At 39.7% G+C, this 20,306-nt stretch overlaps 1 protein-coding gene across 6 annotated transcripts in view; it reads right to left on the bottom strand.

Annotated features, from left to right (window-relative positions):
- LOC105474663 (phospholipase D family member 5) overlaps positions 1-20,306 on the bottom strand; it is a 418,259-nt gene that overhangs the window by 126,187 nt on the left and 271,766 nt on the right. For all 6 annotated transcript variants that reach the window (XM_071073552.1, XM_011729479.3, XM_011729478.3 and 3 more), the window contains one exon: positions 9,316-9,443. In XM_071073552.1, coding sequence (XP_070929653.1) covers positions 9,316-9,443 — 128 coding nt within the window. The remainder of the gene's footprint in view (positions 1-9,315; positions 9,444-20,306) is intronic.

Here is a 20,306-nt window from a genome sequence, read left to right as displayed (position 1 = left end):
TCAGTTTAAATCAAAAGCTCTTAATGATGAACCTCAGTGAGAAAGGCATGTAGAAAGCCAAGATAAGCAGTTTGCCAAGTTGTGAATACAAAGGAAAAATTCTTGAAGAAAATTAAAAGTGCTACTCCAGTGAATACACAAATGTTAAGAAAGCACAACAGCCTTCTTGCTGACATGAGAAAGTTTGAGTGGTCTGGATAGATCAAACTGCAATATTCCTTTCAGCCAAAGTCTAACTCAGAGTGAGGCCCTTACCTTCTTATACTCTGTGAAGGCCAAGAGAGGTAAAAAAAAAGCTGCAAAAGAAAAGTTGGAAGCTAGCTGAGGTTGGTTCATGAGGTTTAAGGTACGAAACTGTTCTGTAACATAGAAGTGCGAGGTAAAGCAGCAAGTGATGATGGAGAAGTTGCAGTAAGTTATCCAGGAGACCTAGCTGAGATCATTGATGAAGCTGGATACACTACACAACAGATTTTCAATGTAGACAAAACAACCTTCCATTAGAAGAAGATGCCATCTAGGACTTTTGTGGGAGTTCAGTCAGGTTTGTAGGAAAATTTTTAAGATGAAGTTATAGGATATACACACAAACCTTCTTGGAAGGTTGGAAGGTTTTGCAAAAGTTTCGGGATAGGGTTATGGCTAAAAACAGCGTAATCCTTACCTTGAGTTAAAGCTTGGTGCAGATACAAAGGAATGTAAAGTATTTTATCTAAATAGCTTGTATACTCACTGGTCCTAAGATCAACCTTTGATCATTCGTGGGCAGGATGGCCCTCTCCAGGGTGGGGGCAGCCAGGTTAATTACCCACAGGGGTTGACTCAAAGCCTTTGTCAATTAAATCTCTACTAACTAAATGCAAGCATTGCCAGCTTGGAGGGGCTGCAAAACTCTCTTCAGCTCCTAGTGCCAGCTGCCCCCGGCCCGTTCTTTCACTGAATATCAGTGTCTGAGTATGTGTCTCATCCGTCCTGCAGCTGAGGTCTGTAGGAGAGACCCCCACAAGTGGTGCACTGCATGAGGAACACTACAAAAGGATCACGATGGAGCCCCCGAAAATGAAGGTGAAAAAGGAACTGCACAGTCAGCAAGTCATTGGTACCTGCTCCGGATTTCCAAGTTCGGGGGGGATTGTTCAGGTTAGGGTTTCATCATGGGACAACAGTTATCAGCTCAACAGAAACAGTATATAAAAGTATTGAAACAGCTGCTTAAAGCTAGTGGAGTCTCAGTTTGGCCGGCTCAATTAAGGGACCTAACACAAACTGTTGTATCCCAAAACCCATGGTTCCCTGAAGAAGGCACACTAGATGTAAAGCTCTGGGAACAAGTGGGGAGAAATCTTAAACAACATCACGTGCAAGGGCAAGGTCCCAGCATCATCTTTAACGCTATGGGCCTTAGTTAGGGCAGCCCTGGCTCCATCATACACAGAAGATCCTAAAAAGAGGAAGGAAGAAGAACCATCACCTGCTTTACCACCTCCTCTTCCCTCAGCCCCGATATCACCAGGCCAAAATAAAAAAGAGAAAACGGAGGTTTTGCCTAAGCCCCCTCCTCCAATAGATAGGAAAAAGGACTGGGGATATGCTACAGCTATGAGACCCTGTCTTAAGCAAGCAGCATTAAAAGGGGAGCTCTTCGCCTGCCCAGTAATGCAAGATCAACGAGGCAATCAGATGCATAAACCCATTTCTTTTAATGCTTATAAAAATAATAAGAAAAAACATTAAAGGCCAGAGCCGCGCAACCAAGCGAGCAGTGGGCAGAAGGAAAGGCTCAGCAGCAGGGACGCTTGCAGACCCAGAGCCAACAAATGCTCCCAGGAACTCGACCTGCACAGCAGCGACACAACGAGGAGGAGCTAGGCCCAGTGTGCAGAAGCTAGCCTGCTGGGGATGGGCAGGAGGCATGTGCAGGAAGGTCTGCCCAGCAGGCAGCAGCCGCCTGGTGGCAGTGGGAGGGAGCAGGACAGAAGACACACAGACAAAAAGAGACAGCACCTAAGCAGGTGCAAAGTGGCCACCGCCCTGGGGCCTGCCTGCTCAGCTCTCCAACTCTCCCGCCCATGGCAAAATTTCGTGTGCTCCTTATATACAAGTGACATCTCAGATTGTAATTCTATGCTAAGATTTGGGTAAAATTTAAAAATTTAAAAAAACTTCTTTCTGATAATGGCCACTGTTCTCTCTCTCCTACCTCTGACGTGGCTCTCTCAAGATCTGATTTGGGTAGAACAGTGGCCTCTGAAGGGAGGGAAATTACAGAAGGCCCATTAATTAGATAAAGGGCAATTAAAAGCTGGACATGTAGAACCATCAAATAGTCCTTGGAATTCACCCATTTTCATCATTCCCAAAAAGTCTTGTAAATGGAGACTTTTGCATGGCTTACGTGCTATTAATGCCAATTTGCAACCTGTGAGATCCCTTCAGCAGGGGCTCCCTTCCCCCATGGCAATTCCTTACAACTGGTTTATAATTGTTATTGACTTAAAAGACTGTTTTTATATGATTCCCCTAGCAGAAAAGACAGAAAAAATTTTGTGTTTACAATACCAGCTATCAATAATGAAAGGCCAGCTTGTCAATTTCATTGGAAACTGCTTCCTCAAAGAATGCTAAACAGTCCTACCATGTGTCAGTATCGCGTAAATCAAGCTTTGCTCCCCAGCAGAACAGAATTTCTTGATTGCAAGGTTATTCATATTGTGGATGATATTTTACTAGCAGCCCCAAAGGAACTAATGCTTTTAAATTTACATACCTCTGTCGTAAAGAATACAGCTAAAATATTTAATTATTGCACCTGAAAAAGTACAAGTGTCCTCTCCTTGGAAATATCTTGGGTACATACTAACTTCCCAGTCAGTAAGACCTCAAAAGGTTAAATACTAGCAACTTACACACCTTAAATGATTATTAGAAATTACTAGGCAATATCAACTGGCTCTGCCCCACTTTAGGCATTCCTACTTATAAGCTGCAAAACCTGTTTTCCATCTTAAAGGGCAATACAGTCCTGGATTCTCCCAGGTATTTAACTCCTGCAGCAAAAAGGGAAATCGAGGAAATAGAATAAGCCATCTCTCAGAGGCAACTAGATTGCATAGACACCCATTATTCCATCCAGTTATTTATTTTTCCCACCAAACACTCCCCTGGAGGGTTAATAGGATAGATGACCCCCCAGCACTGCACTTTCTAGAATGTGTTTTTTACTCACATACCAGGACTAAAACACTCTCTCCCTATATCCGGTTACTTAGTAAAGTCATCCATTTCAGGTTGCAGACAATGTTATCAGTTGCTAGGTTATGATCCTGATATTATCAGGATTCCTTTAAGTAATAAAAGCAATTCAAAGCAGTATTGCCAGTATCTACTGATCTGCAAATAGCTCTCTCTGATTATACAAGACAAATAGAGCATGTCCTTCCTGCTGACAAACTCCTTCATTTCTTATCTTGTACTCCTGTGATCTTGCCTACAAAAATAGTTCACCCTCTCATACCTATTGCTTTAACACTGTTTACTGATGGTTCAGGTAAACATGGAAAAGCAGCAGTTTGGTGGAGACCACATAATTCCATCACTCTATCTGGGTTTACTAGCACTCAGAGAACTGAGATTGAGGCCCTAATATTGGCTCTGGAGAATTTTCCCGCTCAGCCCATCAATATAGTGATTCTGCTTACTTGGTTTATTTATTTCAGAACCTTGAGACAGGTTAAGTAAGTGTACCTAATTCAGTACACTCTGGAGGCTGCCCTGTGTGCTTTTTTTCTTCAACTTCAGCAATTGCTAGATCAACATACACATCCTATTTTTATTACACACATTCGAGCCCACAGCTCACTGCCTGGCCCATTGGCTTATGGCAATAATCAAGCAGACCTTCAGGTTATGACATCACTGCTTGACTAAGCCACACAATCACATCAATTTTTTCACCAACGCTGGAGAAACTTATCTAAACAATTTCAACTTACCCAGAGACTGGTTAAACAAATTACTCTATAATGTCCATATTGCCAGTTCACAGGTACGTCCCCTCCTTCAACACATGCTAACACTAGAGGATTAGAACCTAATCAGTTATGGCAAACACATGTTACATCCCTGAATTTGGAAAACTAAGATATGTACATTTATCCATTGATACCAACACTCATCTAATTAGTTCACATAAGCTCTTCCTTGAGAGTCCACTCGATATGTCATCAAACACCTTTTTTTTTTTTTTTTTTTTTTTTTGAGACGGAGTCTTGCTCTGTCACCCAGGCTGGAGTGCAGTGGTGCGATCTTGGCTCACTGCAAGCTCTGCCTCCCAGGTTCACACCATTCTCCTGCCTCAGCCTCCTGAGTAGCTGGGACTACATGCGCCCGCCACCACGCCCAGTCAATTTTTTTTTTTTTTTTTTTGTATTTTTACTAGAGACAGGGTTTCACCATGTTAGCCAGGATGGTCTCTATCTCCTGATCTCATGATCTGTCTACCTCAGCCTCCCAAAGTGCTGGGATTACAGGTGTGAGCCACCACGCCCAGCCTAAGCATCTTCTTTTAACTTTTGCATTTATGGGACGGTCCACAAACATTAAAACTGATAATGGTCCAGCTTATGGCAGCTCATAATTCCAACAATTTTGTCACATGTGGAATATCCAACATTCCACAGGTATCCCGTATAACCCCCAAGGACAAGTCATAGTAAAACATGCTCATTCCACTCTGAAAAATATGTTCAAAAAACAAAAAGGGGAGAGTATGGGTAAAGACCCTGCAACACTATTGGCACAAGCCTTATTTACCCTTAATTTTTAAAATTTAGATGACAAATTTCAATCAGCTGTAGAAATGCACTTTGCTAACACCTCTCAAGACATAAAACCTGTAGTTTTATGGAAAGATGTGAACAGTAATGTATGGTGTGGTCCAAATGAATTATTAACATGGGGAAGAGGGTATGCTTGTCTCCACACCCCCTCAGGTCCTCTTTGGATTCCAGCACGATGCATCAAACCATAGCATGGCATGGCTAGGACCCAGCCCTGTACCAGAAATGAAGAAAATAACCCTATAGAACCCACAGCCCCGGACAATGCACCTTCCTTGGACAACACAGGCCATGGACAGAATGCTGAAGAAGACAAGTCAGAAGACTGAGCGAATCCTGTTCCGGACGCAGACACCATTCGCTCCAGATAATTGTTCCTTACTGTGCTTTATTAATCTTTTTAAATTCTCTCACTTTACCTGCCACCTGTACCTGCTGCACTCTATTAAGCTTGTCTTCTGAATCTGCCTTTTTTCAGCCCTGTTATCTGGGCAGACACTCCCTTCCCAGCTTCTAACAACACAACTGCTTGGCTGGAAGGGGTTAACATATCCCCAGCAGGGCTCCTTAGTAACAGCACACACCAAACTGAAGTGCCAAGTAATGCCGCAGGTCACTCCTTGATTGGGAAAGAATGATGCTAATTATACTCATGATCGTCTTATGTTATTTGCTAATTCTAGGATGCAAAGCCAGAATAAGAGCAATGACCGCCTTGCCCGACAGACCTGTGGCTGCACACAAACGGAACCCAATGCAAAAAACAGAAAAGGGGGAGATGTGGGAGTTCAGTCCGGCTGGTGGGAAACATTTTAAGATGAAGTTATCGGATATAGACACAAACCTTGGAAGGCTGGAAGGTTTTGCAAAAGTTTTAGGATAGGGTTGTGGCTAAAAGCAGCCTAATCCTTACTTTGAGTTAACAGCTTGGGACACAGATACAAAGGAATGTAGAATATTTTATCTAAATAGCTTGTTTACTCATGTGGTCCTAAGACCAACCTTTGGTCAACCACGGTGCATAATTGCTTTCTACCCGGGAAATCAGCAATGTCAATTACTCTCTAGTGGTGTTTACTCAAGACCTTTGTCATTTAATCTATACTGAATAAATGTGAGCTTCACTGGCTGATTGGTGGCTGCAACTCTTCATAGCACCTTCCTTGGTGTCTGTGAGTGGCCTGGACCGTCAGCCGGACTGACAGGCAAAATATCTATGTCAATGTGCATCTCTCATCCGTTGCTGGGTCACGATCTGTGGGTCAGACCCCTGTATACTTTCATGGCTAGAAAGGAGAGAATTCAATGCTTAGCTTCAAAGTTTCATAGGACACGCTGACTGTGTTAGGTGCTGATGCAGCTGGTGAGTTTAAGTGAAGCCAGTGCACATCTACCATTATAAAAATGGTAGGACCCTTAGGAATTATGCTAAATCAACTCCGCCTGTGCTCTAGAAATGGACCAAAGCTGGGCTGATAGGACTTTTGAATACAGCATGACTTACGGAATGTTTTAAGCCTGCTGTTGAGACCTACTGCTCAGAAAGAAAGATTCCTTTCAAAATATTACTGCTCATTGAAAATGCACCTGGTCACCCAATAGCTCTGACGAACATGGGCAAGGAAATGAATGTTGTCTACATGCCTGATAACACAACACTCATTCTGCAGCCCAGGGATCAACGAGTAATTTCTACTTTCAAGTCTTTTGGAAGGCTACATAGCTACCATAGATAGTTATTCCTCTGATAGAGCTGGGCAAATTAAATTGAAAATCCTCTGGAAAGGATTCACCATTCCAGGTACCATTAAGAACATCAGTCGGCCGGGCGTGGTGGCTCACGCTTGTAATCCCATCACTTTGGGAGGCCAAGGTGGGTGGATCACATAAAGTCAGGAGTTCGAGACGAGCCTGGCCAACATGCCGAAACCCCGTCTCTACTAAAAATATAAAAATTAGCTGGGCATGGTGGGGCATGGTGGTGCATGCCTGTAATCCCAGCTACTTGGGAGGCTGAGGCAGGAGAATCACTTGAACCTGGGAGGTGGAGGTTGCAGTGAGCTGCCACTGCACTCTAGCCTGGGTGACGAGAGCAGAACTCCAAAACTCCACCTCAAAAAAAGAACATTTGGGATTCACGGGAGAAGGTCAACATACCAACATTAATGGGAATTTGGAAGGAGTAGATTCTAACCCTCATGGATGACTCTGAGGGGTTTAAGACTTCAATGCAGGAAGTCACTGCAGATATGATAGAAATAACAAGAAAACTAGAATTAGAAGTGGAACCTAAATATGTGGCTGAATTTCTGCCACCTCAGTATAAAACCTGAATGTATGAGGAGTTGCTTCTTATGAACAAGCAAAGAAAGTGGTTGAGGTGAAATATATTCCTAGTGAATATACTATGAACATTGTTGAAATGAAAAGGATTTAGAATATTACATAAACGTAGTTGATAAAGCAGTGTAAGGGATTGAGAGGATTGACTCCAATTTTGAAAGAAGTTTTCTGGTGGATAAAATGCTTTCAAACAGTATCCTATGCTACAGAGAAATCTTTCATGAAAGGAAGTCAATTGATGTGGCCAACTCCATTGTTGTCTTATTTTAAGAGATTGTCATAGCTACCCTAGCCTTTAGCAATCACCACCCTGATCAGTCAGCAGCCATCGACATTGAGGCAAAATCCTCTGCCAGCAAAAATCTTACATCTATATCTGAAGGCTCAGAGGATTGTTATTTTCTAGCAATAAAGTATTCTTAAATTAAGGTATGCATATATATATATATATATATATATTTTACATAGTGCTGTTGCACACTCAGACTATAGTATAGTGTAAAGGTAAATTTTATATGCACTGGGAATCCAAAAAAATGTGTGTGCCTTGCTTTATTGCAGTGGTCTGGAACTAAACCTGAAATATCTTTGATGTATGTCTATAGAAGCAAACACATACTGACTTCCTAGTTTTTGAAGTTCAACCCAGAGATTAGCAAGTTTGCAGAGCTCAAGTATTGAGCAAGAGTAGTTGTCATTCTCTGACCACCATATCATTATGGATTTGCAATTGGAAATATTCCAGTGAGTAAAAAGTTTCTTGATGATTGTGTTGTTAGATTTTCTTACAGAAAAGGGTGAGAGAGAAAATCTGTAACTTAGCACCCCAGCAAGATCATGAAAGAAAATGACTTTTTCCTAAATGTATTTATTTTAAAAGATTAGTGAAGTAAGAGTGAGGGGTTTAGAGCTATATGGCTGGGGTTTGAGTTCCAGCTTTGCCACTTCCTGAAAGGTGCTCTCGGGTAAGTTACTTACCTGTGTCTCAGCTTCTTCCTTTGCAAGATAAAGTTATAAGAGTAGTATTTCCAAGAAAGAGTTACTGTGAAAATGGAATGAGGTTATACTCCTTTTATGCTTAGAAAAATGCACAGCAGAAAGCCTCAATTCATTGAAACAATTATTTCTTCTACTTACCATAGATACAAGGTAATAATTGATAGCAATAATCATTGAATTCACTGAAAAACTTCACAAAGTATAAAGCTGATAACATACGTTTAACTCTTGGAAAATGTATTATAATTCTTCATGTAATGGTTAGCCTCAACTTTGGTAAATTAAAATCTGTTCTAATGCATGGGTCCTGATAAGCAATGCTTTATGTCACACTGAGGTAGACCAAGAAAAATTCCACATAGTTAAGCACAAGAGAAAGGAACACTAATTTAAGATAGAAGATTAAGTATAATAGCATGATCCCAAATTTTGAGAGCTATGGAGAAATAGTGGGCTGGAGAGGAGACAATATCTGTGTGTAGGTGTGGAGAGGAAGAGGAGGAGAGAGTGTTGATTTAAAAAGATGTTCTGAGAAGGTTGGCTCGTCTCCATAAGTATCTATCCAATGACCAGGAACCTCCTGCCACTGGATAACTAACGGAAAGATGGTGATTTTGTAATCTTCTGTGGATTGCCTCTGACGCAAATAAATGCATAAAAATCCTAAGTGTGTGAAAATGTATTTTCAAGATATTTGAAGTTAATCATTTGTTAAGAGAAAGATAACATCTTCATCTTGAGATTAAAGAAATAACTCAAATGATTACTATCTGAAGACATATAACTCTGTACTGAATTTGTGTTTCCCTCTGTCTCACAGACGATGCAATATCATCCTGAAAATATAGGTCTGGCTGATGTAAATTACATAGCAACCTGCTCTCAGGAATCTAGGAGCAGCCTATGAATTACAAAAGCATTGAAGCAATAGCAGTTTTCACTTTTTTTTGCAAGATGATCCTGATGAGGAAAGGTTTATCCTTTCACATAAAAGGGAGATGAGCCTCTTAAAATTACATAATTAAGATAATCAATGCCGTAGGTTTTAGTATCCTTATCTACAGTAGCGTGCTTTATGAAGGTGGTAGTTTTGAGGGTGACGGAACTTTCAGTTTATATAACATAGAAAGATTACCTGTCCCAGGGATTGCCATTCCAAACCGGCACTGCCGATATACACGTGCTGTTTGTCCACGATCCAGAAGGAGGACTGCAGCCGGCCCTTGTTGTAAGCGGTCATGTTCATGTACGTCACCTCGGCTCCTAGGAGTTCAAGGAGAGTCTGGTCAGCCTCTGCGTCAAGCCCTGCCTGGGCTGTCAGTCACCTACCAGCGGCAATACTCATGGTTCATCATTTGTCCCAACTGACAGTTAGGAAAGCTAAATATTTATGTTAGTTTGGTGGAGAGAAGGGCCCCAAAGTATTATTTTGTTCCCTAAAACAAAGAACACTTAAAAAAAAAAAAAAAAAGAAAGAGAAAAGAAAAGCCGGGGAAATGGCTTTTCCTTTGCATATGGCAGAGGAGGTTTTGTACATAGTGACAAGACCATGGCTTCTCAACTCAGATCTGTACTGAAATCCTAGCTCCACTTACCATCTGGATGGTGAGATAGGTACACCATATGCAGTTTTCTTTTCTGAGTAATTTTAATACAGTTTGCCACCAATAAAAGGATCAGTCTTGTTCAGTGTCACAGCTCTCCTCAATAAGACATTGGCCTTATTATGCTTTCTATACATTTTTCATCCTGTGACCCTTTCACTCGCCTTTACTTCTTCATTCCTTCCCTTTATTATTTAATCTGGGTTTGGTCTCTTCTTCGTCTTTATCTGATAGCTTTTTATTTATTTATATTTTATTTTATTTTTGAGACAGAGTCTCATTCTGTTGCCCAGGCTAGAGTACAGTGGCGCAATCTCGGCTCACAGCAACCTCTACCTCCCAGGTTTAAGTGATTCCCTTTCCTCAGCCTCCTGAGTAGCTGGGATTACAGGCATGTGCTACCACACCCGGCTAATTTTTGTACTTTTGGTAGAGAGGAGGTTTTACCATGTTGACCAGGCTGGTCTTGAACTCCTGACCTCAGGTGAACCACTCGCCTCCGACCTTCCAAAGTGCTGGGATTACAGGTACCTGACAGTTCTTAATTTAAGCAATGATTATTCAAGCTTTACTGAAATGCCACCTTGAATGGTTAACTAAATAACTCAGACTATTGCTAAAAAGATATATTTGAAGAGCTAAATGTGACCAATTGCTTTAGGCTTCATGTGGTAGGATCCAGTGTCAAGCCTTTATGTATTACGGGCTCGAATGCATTTACAAACCTCTCAAAAGGATCATACGGTCCATTTAATGCAAGGGTATTTACATAAATTTCTCCTAAAGGTCTATTCCCATTAAAAGAACAGACCTATATGCATATATTTAATGAACTAAGCTATTCTGTCTTCAGGTATTCATTATTAATGAAGACGCTGTATTCCAGGGGCACACTTCATTGTCACAGTCTTCATTACCAGAGGCATGCATAAGACTGTATGCAGAAGGATACATTTCAGCCTATCAGAAAGGAAGGAGAGTAATTTACACTATGAACCTAATGCTTAACTCTTAGGAAAATGTAACCATGCATCTAGCTTCCTTGTGGCAGGAGGATGAAAAGAGATGTTAGGAGGTTGGGAGAGAATCTCTGAGGGGAAGCCAGCACTCAGGCAGATTTTCTCTGAGGGTAGAGCAGTTTCTTTGTCTTACAAGTAGCGGGCACATGTTTCTCTGCCTCCAGCCATCCTGGAATAGTAACATCCAAGAAAGAGCTGCAGATCCCAGAGGAGGAACTTGGGTATGGCAGAATCTGAATGTCCAAAACGGGTAGTTACCCTGGCAGGTATGGAGAGACCCAAATCTGCGTGCAGGTGTGGCTGGCCCCACAGACACAGCCGCCAGTGCTCCTCAGTAGATAAACAGGAAAGACAGTAAGTGGCTTTACAGTCTGCCCAGGGCCAGGGATCCCTGTACGAAAGCCAGCAGAGCTGTGTGTAGAGATCAAGCAATATGTAATGCTAGTAATCCCAATTTACTGAATACCTGTGCGCCCAGTGCCAAGATAGCTACATTACAACAGTCTTATATGGCATGCTTCATTTTCCCTGTTTTAGGACACAATACATTCCTGTATGTGGTGTAAGAAAATCCACTGAAAATATTTATGATACATCTGAAAAAATGTATATTTTTGCCTATGGTTCATGGACTATCACTTCCCCATTACAAATGATCTGTTTTTCTATCTAAATATTGATGCTCCATCTATCTCTGAAGACATATGCTTTTATCTTTATTAATATCTGGATATATATATTTAGTTATGTCTAACATATCCCTCAGTTTATTCAATAGTTTACTTAAGAGAATTTATATTTACAGGCACTTTTAGAATATATTTGTCCATTGGTTATAGAAATAATCTTCATCCTATTGGGTCTTTATGTAATATGTATTAGGAAGCGATGGTTAAAATACAATGCTGTCTGACTACAAAACATATTTAATGATTAAAAAGTATATAATATGCCACTTACTGCATTTGTGTGCACAACCTAAATTTGAGTTTATTTTATATTGTTGTGTTAGAATTGCAATTAGCAAAGGCATGCAATACAGGCCTGAACATTTAGATAAAAGGGCAGAGTAATATTTCTGTTTTTCATGCATTATATTTATGCAAATACAGACAATATAATAAATAAATCAAATTCTTTCCATTTACATTAAAAATTTGACATATTTTTATAGGAGCGATAACTTTAATTTCTACTTCTAAAATCATTTTAGGCTTTTTCTTACAACGTTGCATATTTAAAAAAATGTGTAGAATGCCATAGTTTTATAAGCACTAACAGAAACACTTCAGTTTTTTTCTATAGTTATTTTTATGACCCAGAAAACAGGGATCCTACATATTAAAGAGTTATTATGTTAAAATGACAGCAAGAGCTATGCATAAAAACCATGGAGTAATTTATGAGATCTGCTCATCAATATTCACGGTGGTTATTCAAGTTTAGCATCCACATGCAAGAGAATGCTGAAAAGCAGCCCGTTTGTCCTACTACTGTTTTCATTTTCTCCATGGGAATCACCAACTCACAAGAAACCTTTTCTAAAATTCTGTGCTAGATTATTCAGAGCCAACAAAGGCTTTGCATTACCAAATAGTTAATATGTTCAAAACTAATATGTAGGTGACAGTTTTTAAATCCAGTACCATTAGGAAACCACAGGTTTCAAGAAAATCATTTTCTGTTTATATTAAGGTACAATTTACTTGTAGTAAAATTCACCCTTTTGAGCATCTAAGGGTTTTGAAAGACAGTCATGTGACCATCGCCACAATCAGAATGAAGAACAGTGTCATCCTCCCTAGGCTTCTTTTGCAGTGACTTCCTCTTCAAACCCCAGCCCTTGGCAAACACTCATCTGTTTTTTTTTTTTCTTTGTGTGTGTGTGTGCCTATAGTTTTGCTTTTGTAAGAATGTCATACAAATCGAGTCACAGAGTATGCAGCTCTCTGAATCCTGCCTCTCACTTAGCATAATGCATGTGAGACCCATTCATGCTGTTGTGTGGAACAGTGGTTTCTCTTTGCTGTTGAGTGATATTTCATTGTATGGAATGCACCACACACAACGCACGTGAGACCCATTCATGCTGTTGTGTGGAACAGTGGTTTCTCTTGGCTGTTGAGTGATATTTTATTGTATGGAATGCACCACACACAATGAACGTTAGACCCATTCATGCTGTTGTGTGGAACAGTGGTTTCTCTTTGCTGTTGAGTGATATTTTATTGTATGGAATGCACTACACACAACGCATGTGAGACCCATTCATGCTGTCGTGTGGAACAGCAGTTTGTTTCTCTTTGCTATTGAGTGACATTTCATTATATGGAATGCACCACATATAGCACATGTGAGACTCACTCATGCTGTTGTGTGGAACAGTGGTTTCTCTTTGCTGTTGAGTGATATTTCATTGTATGGAATGCACCACACACAACGCACGTGAGACCCATTCATGCTGTTGTGTGGAACAGTGGTTTCTCTTTGCCATTGAGTGATATTTCATTGTATGGAATGCACCACACACAATGCATGTGAGACCCATTCATGCTGTTGTGTGGAACAGTGGTTTGTTTCTCTTTGCTGTTGAGTGATATTTCATGGTACGGAATGCACCACACACTATGCACGTTAGACCCATTCATGCTGTCGTGTGGAACAGTGGTTTGTTTCCCTTTGCTGCTGAGTGATATTTCATTGTATGGAATGCACCACAGTTTGCTTATCCATTCTCCAGTTGAGAAACATTTGGGTAGTTTCCGCTTACTGGTGATGACAAATAAAGCTGCTGCAAACACTCATACATACATTTTTGTGAGAATGTAGTTTTCATTTCACTTGGGTAAATACCTAGGAGTGAGATTGCTGAGTCATATGGTAAATATATGTTTAACTTTATAAGAAACTGCCAAACTGTTTACCCGAAGCGTCTGTACCAGTTTGCATTCCCACCAGCAATATCTGTTAGTCTAAGTCATTCTGTATTCTTGCCAGAACCTGGTACTACATCTATATAAAGTTTTTCCTTTAAATATTATACACTTCTGAGATCAGAAAATATCTTTAAATCTGGCTTGATTTAATTAAATATATTTTTAAAACAGCTTTGAAAGTATATTAAGTATGATTAACCATTTTTTGCTTTTATAGATTTCTTTTCTAACAGGAAAAAAATATATGTCAGTTTCTCTGTGTGCAGCCCCTGATTCATTGCCCAGAGACCTCCGGATGTCAACCGAAAGGTGCGTACATCACAACGTGATGCGTCAGGACCATGGCCTAACGGCTGTGCACAGCTGCTGCTGATGGGTCCAGATCTCTGCAGATCCTCCTGCTTTCAGCTCCGCACTCTACTTAACTGATGATTAATGGGCATTATTAGTAACTCAAAATAATGTTTTTTGATGCCAAAACCAAAAGTGGTGAGAGTATATACTTCTTTCTATTGTTGCTTTGTAAAATACGTTCATGCTATCCATGCCGTCCTAATTAAATCTTAAACAACAAACAAGGCTAAGGTTCAGAATTAGAAATGTTAAGCTACAAATATGCTAACTGATGATGTGAAAAGTCTGGTCCCAGTTGGTCATACTAATCAAGATGAAGTGATGTGGCTAACCTCCAGGTTTCACATGCTTCTTGGGAAGTCAAATGTTAAAAATCAGGAAACTCCAAATTACTCATTCCAACTCCTTTGAGCTTTAACAGAGATGCTTCATTGAAATTTAATAGAGAATGTTCCTGGTTTTGGAGGGGTTCTGTTTCTTTACTAAATTATTCTTATGGTATTAATCAAAATACCGCATTTTATTGTGTGCTTACCTATTTCAATGGAAATAATTCTGTGTTAAAATTTAAGAGAGAAAATGAAAATATTAACTAAAAAGTGATTAAAATTTTTTTAAAGAAAAAACTATAAATGCCATGATGAATTGAAAATTAATGTTACTACTTTGAAGAATCAAGTTGACTGTAGGTACACACATTTGAAAAGGAGTATGTTCTTGAGAGCCCTCCTCTTGCAAGACTTTCTAGCATTAAACTTGTTTATCATAGATCTGTTCCAAATCCCATGTGGTAGAGTTAGTAACTATCTCATCTATAGATTATTCTTTTTCAGGACACTAACATTTGCCTTATAGTCAGATTTCAGAGTCCCTCATTGTTTAATTTTTTTAAGAGATGGGTCTCCGTATGTTGCTCAGGCTGGCCTTGAACTCCTGGGCTCAAGCGATCCCCCAGCCATAGCCTCATAAGTAGCTGGGACTATAGGCATAAGCTACCACACCTGGCCTCAACACTGTTCTTTTTGTTTGCTTTGTTTTGTTTTGTTTTGGAGACAGAGTGTCGCTCTGTCACCCAGGCTGGAGTGCAGTGGTGTGATCTTGGTTCATTGCAACCTCTGCCTCATGGATTCAAGCAATTGTCATGCCTCAGCCTCCCAAGTAGCTGGGACTACAGGCACACACCACCACATCCTGCTAATTTTTGTATTTTAGTAGAGACGAGGTTTCACTGTGTTGCTCAGGCTGGTCTTGAACTCCTGAGCTCAGGCAATCTGCCTGCCTCAGCCTCCCAAAGTGCTGGGATTACAGGCATGAGCCACTGTGCCTGGCCGTCTTCACTGTTCTTTATGTGTGGATGGTATTACACGGGTAGGGATAAATGTCACCGCCAATTTCCTACACTATAGATCTGTGGGGACCATCCTTTGATGTATGTCTGTTACACGCTTTTTAGGACGTGACCGTGTTTGGGATTCTACTCCTTTATGATCAACTTAAAAATTCCCAGACTCATATTTTGATTAGAAACAATTCACAGATAATATCAGATAGCTGTTGAGTGGGAGTAGTTAATGCATCATCCCAGGATAACCATTCCCATCTAAAATTGCTAAAGAATTATTTATTATCACTTCCATTCCGAATCTTCTCCAGAACCTTGTTGTTATCTCTAGGTTAAACACTAGTTTCTAGGTTAAAACTAGTTTCATAACTAGTGTTATCAAAATGGAATATTAGATTCTGAAGAGGTTTAATACTGGCATGTTCACATTTACACATCACACTTACACTCGAGGAAGATGGGAGTAAATGAGCAACTTTAAGGAGACAACTAGTTGAAGAATTTAATTCCAGTGAAGATAAAGAAAGTTTAATTCTACCTACTCTTGAATTGACATAAACTAGATCTATCTTCCATATATCTAGCAGTTCTCTTTCTGTCTCCCTCATAAAGAGGAAACAAAGTCTGCACTGGCTGTTCATGAGTTGATGTTATGTGTAGTGTATATGAGCATCATTTCTTCCCTGCCAACACCTTCTTTTAATAGTTCCCTATGCACCTGCAGGACACAGAATGCGAAAGCTAGGTCCCATGTGAAAACACGTGGTCTGTATTTGGTCACAGCTGATTGGAACCAAATGTAGGCACTGACCTAAGCTAAGTCATCCAGATTTCCTCTTTTGGGAATTCAAAATTGAACCACAAAGTAAATTACTTAAAAGAAGCTGTGTTGGGGAGTCATACACATATAGAGGTTGACATGATTGTCCAAGTCTACATAAAAGAAAGATAAGAGAAGCCAAGCTTCAGAGAATGAGGGAGGGAGTGAGAGGGAGAATGAGAGAGAGGAAGGTAGGGAGGGAGGGAAGGAAGGAGAGAGAGAGAGGAAGAGGAGAAGAGAGGAAGAGGAGCACCAGCAGAGAGCAAACCAGAGTGAAAGACTGTCCTCACAACAGAAAGAAACGGTGAATGAGAAAATGGGGGGGAGTCCATCACTGTCCCACTCCCTCAAACCAGTTTCACGACTTTGTGAGTTCCTCTAAATCTTTAGCATAAATTGTTATTTAAGCTTGTTTCAGAAGGATTTTCTTTCTTTCTTAAGCTATTCTTATGGTATTAACCAGATAATGTTGTACTTTAGTTTGTGCATGCATAATTTTTGAAGTCCCTCAATCTTTATATGTGTGCTTTTAATATTAGACTAAAACTGTTTAGTTGTGGCCTAAAAACTCAAGCAATTTTTAGCAAAGAACCTGTTGCACAGGTTACATGAGTAAATGATTCAAACGCTGAAGATTTAAAATAAACATCCTGTCAAAATACTCATCAAAATGGCACAAAAGAAAACATGCTAGTACACTGTGGTTAAAAAGTAGAAAATAAAGTTCCCCATTCCCCATGAATCCCCATGATGAAATCAAACAGAATTTATCTCCAAGTTCATTTCCAGTAAGCCTCGTTTTAAAAGCATATTATCAGCAGCTCTAATATGTTTGATGATATAACATGTATACCTTCAAGAGAATGTATGTAACTTATTAAGTAGATTATAAAGCATAATAAAATGGATACTTGTGAATCTTCCACCCTACTAAAAACTAGAACCTCACCAAAATGTACTATTAAAGCTGTGTTTCTCCATACAGATACATATATGTATATCCTGTTGAAATTGAGTTGGATCTATAGATCAATTTGGGAAGAATTGACATATGTATGTGGCATATATATTCATTTGTTGATCTTCTCTCAGCGTTTTGTTATTGTTTGTATGATTTCTGACACTATCACAAATGGAATAGCTTTTTTATTTTCATTTTCATTTGTTGCAAGTGATTAGAAATATAATTGACTTTGGTTTGGGAGTCTCATACACTAACTTTCCTAAGCCCGCTATTACTTCTTGTATTTGCTTTCTAGATTCCTTGGGATTCTTTTTTTCCTAGAATATCATTGCCTGTATAAATTGAAGCAATTTTTTTTTTTTTTTTTTTTTTAAACGGAGTCTCCCTCTGTTGCCCAGGCTGGAGTGAGTGGCGCCATCTCCGCTCACTGCAAGCTCCGCCTCCCGGGTTCCCGCCATTCTCCTGCCTCAGCCTCCCGAGTAGCTGGGACTACAGGCGCCCGACACCACGCCCGGCTAATGTTTTGTATTTTTAGTAGAGACGGGGTTTCACCGTGTTAGCCAGGATGGTCTCGATCTCCTGACCTCGTGATCCACCCGCCTCAGCCTCCCAAAGTGCTGGGATTACAGGCTTGAGCCACCGCGCCCGGCCAAATTGAAGCAATTTTATTTCTTCTATTCCAAAATGTATTTTTCCTTGCCCTATGTCACTGGTAAGACCTCTAATAAAATATTGATAAAAATGAAAAAAAAAAAAAAAAAAAAAAAGGCTGTGTTTCTCAGTTAGGGTCCATTCAGTTCCCCAACCGACCCACTGCCCCATCCCTAGGGGATGTGCAGCAATGTCTGGAGACATTTCTGGTTGTGGCAACTGTCAGGGGGATGCTATGAGTATTTAGTGGGTAGAGGCCAGAGAGGCTCCTAAACATCCTACGTCGCACAGGATAGCCCCCAAATAGCAAAGAATTATTCAGCTCAAAATGTTGACAGCTTCAAGGGTGAGAGGCCCTGCATTAAAGCTGTGTGTTTACGCCTAATCCCGTATTTCTACCACTTTCCTGTAATGCAACCACTGTTTTAATTCAGTATTTAACATTATCTTATTTCTAAGATATAATGTATCCCATATGTACGCATCCCTAATAGCATTATAAAATTAATCACTAGCTTTTGAAAAGAATGCTAATGAGCCTCAAGCATATATCAAAAGGAAACATAACACTATGAATAATTATAGATTTCTGGAAAGGTTTTCACCTATTTCCTGAAAGCAAGATTTGCAGCAGAAATTTATCTTATCCATCCATCTCTTCTTCTGAATATATTAATTTGTGTGAACAATGAAAAAAATCATAGTTCGCCTGTTCTTGGGGGCTTTAATTCTTATTAACCAGTACAGTTCAATCAATGTAATTACCAACATTTTAGAATTCATTGGCTAGAAAGCTAAAGGGGAAACACCAAAGGGTGAAAATCATCTGTCATGACATGTCGTTGCTTTCAAATAATTCATTAAATGAGAGTAAGGAAACTTTTAAGATAATCAATTATGTATTCTAGCTGTAAAAATAAAAAGAATCTTAAGAGCACAGTGCATTTTTAATTTTAACGTATCTATTCCAATACTGTGAAAACCGTGTTGTAGAATCTCTCACAGGTTGCTTTGATGCTTTGTTTTTAGTCTACAGGTTTGGACCCACAAGGGTGGTTTCTAGGAGTTGTCTCTTCCCTGTCATATATTTGTCTTATGACTAGGATATTCTGCTTCTTAGGAAAGACTGTGCTTTGATTATACATAATCTTCTAGTCCAACAGTTAAGCTATCTATAGGAATGTTTGCTTTCAGAAACAAGTAGGCTTAGAAACAAAGACTGTGCTCAAAAATAATAACCTACTTAAAAATAACATTTACTTAAGTAATACTGCCTCAATTATGCATAAAATTTAAAAATTCTGCACTTAAAACGGACCAGCAAGAACACTGTCTACAGTGGCTCATTAGTTCTATTAAAAAATAGTAAGGTCTAGGAGGTTGGTAGCTGCCAGGGCACATGCTACTGCTTCCTCCCTCTTCCTCCTCCCTGTCGAGGTCACACAGCTATCTCTATGGCCATGAAGGAGGACAGTGGGGAACGACGAGTACTCCAGAGGCATCTGTACTGGTGCCAGTGCTCACAGAGAGAAGGCAGCCTCTTAGAACCCAGCACAGTTGCAGTGCCAGGGAGGATGGGGATCCAGTAGCTTTGGAGGAGCTTTGCTTTTTTGGAAAAGCCAACGTCATTCTCTTTACCTTACCATTTGCTGTCCAGTAGTGCCAGAAGATTCCACAGCTCAATCTGCCATGATTCTGAGATGACAACCCTACTTATATTGTTACATGACACCTCATCTAATACATCAACAGCTTAGAGGAGGCTCACCAACTAGAGAAAACATGTGGCTACCACTGAGTTCGATAAAATGGAAGAGACAAGAATTTTTTAGGACATTTACAAAGATGTTTCGAGAGAATAATCTAAGGATAAGGCAATGGACATAGAAATTTTTAAAAATCCAAAACAATAATTCAATAGAGGAAATCTAATATAGGACTGGCAGCCCTGAATGCTGAAATAATCACCTGGATGTTTAAAAGGAGTAATTTACTTATAAGACAGAGTGAACATAAAGAAATTGAAATGACTAAAAATCTATTGCAAGAAGGATATATCCAGGGGCACTAATATCTCAAAGTCTCAGTGGGAGTAAAAGGAATCTCTTTAAAAATAAGGAAAAAAGAAAAAAAAAAAAACAAATGTAGGCAAAAATGACGAGAGAGCTTGGCTAAGATACTCAAAATCTAATTGCAGTAGTTCTAGAAAGAATCAAAATCAGAGGAGAAGGAATTATAAATAATAGTAAAATTCCCAAGGGCTGAAAGACTTAGGTTTTAAATTTTTAAAGCCCACCAATCCCTGGCAAAAGTTTAAAAAGGCCCACACACATATCATAATACAATTTCAGAATACTGGAAATGAAAAGAGATTTTAAACACTTTCAGGGAGGAAATGAACAAATAAAAATAACATACAAAGATTAACTTGAATTA

This window comes from Macaca nemestrina, chromosome 1 (assembly GCF_043159975.1).
Source record: "Macaca nemestrina isolate mMacNem1 chromosome 1, mMacNem.hap1, whole genome shotgun sequence".
NCBI classification, from domain to species: domain Eukaryota; kingdom Metazoa; phylum Chordata; class Mammalia; order Primates; family Cercopithecidae; genus Macaca; species Macaca nemestrina.
The sequence above is the reverse complement of the archived record's forward strand: the minus strand, read 5'-3'. Positions and strand labels throughout refer to the sequence as shown.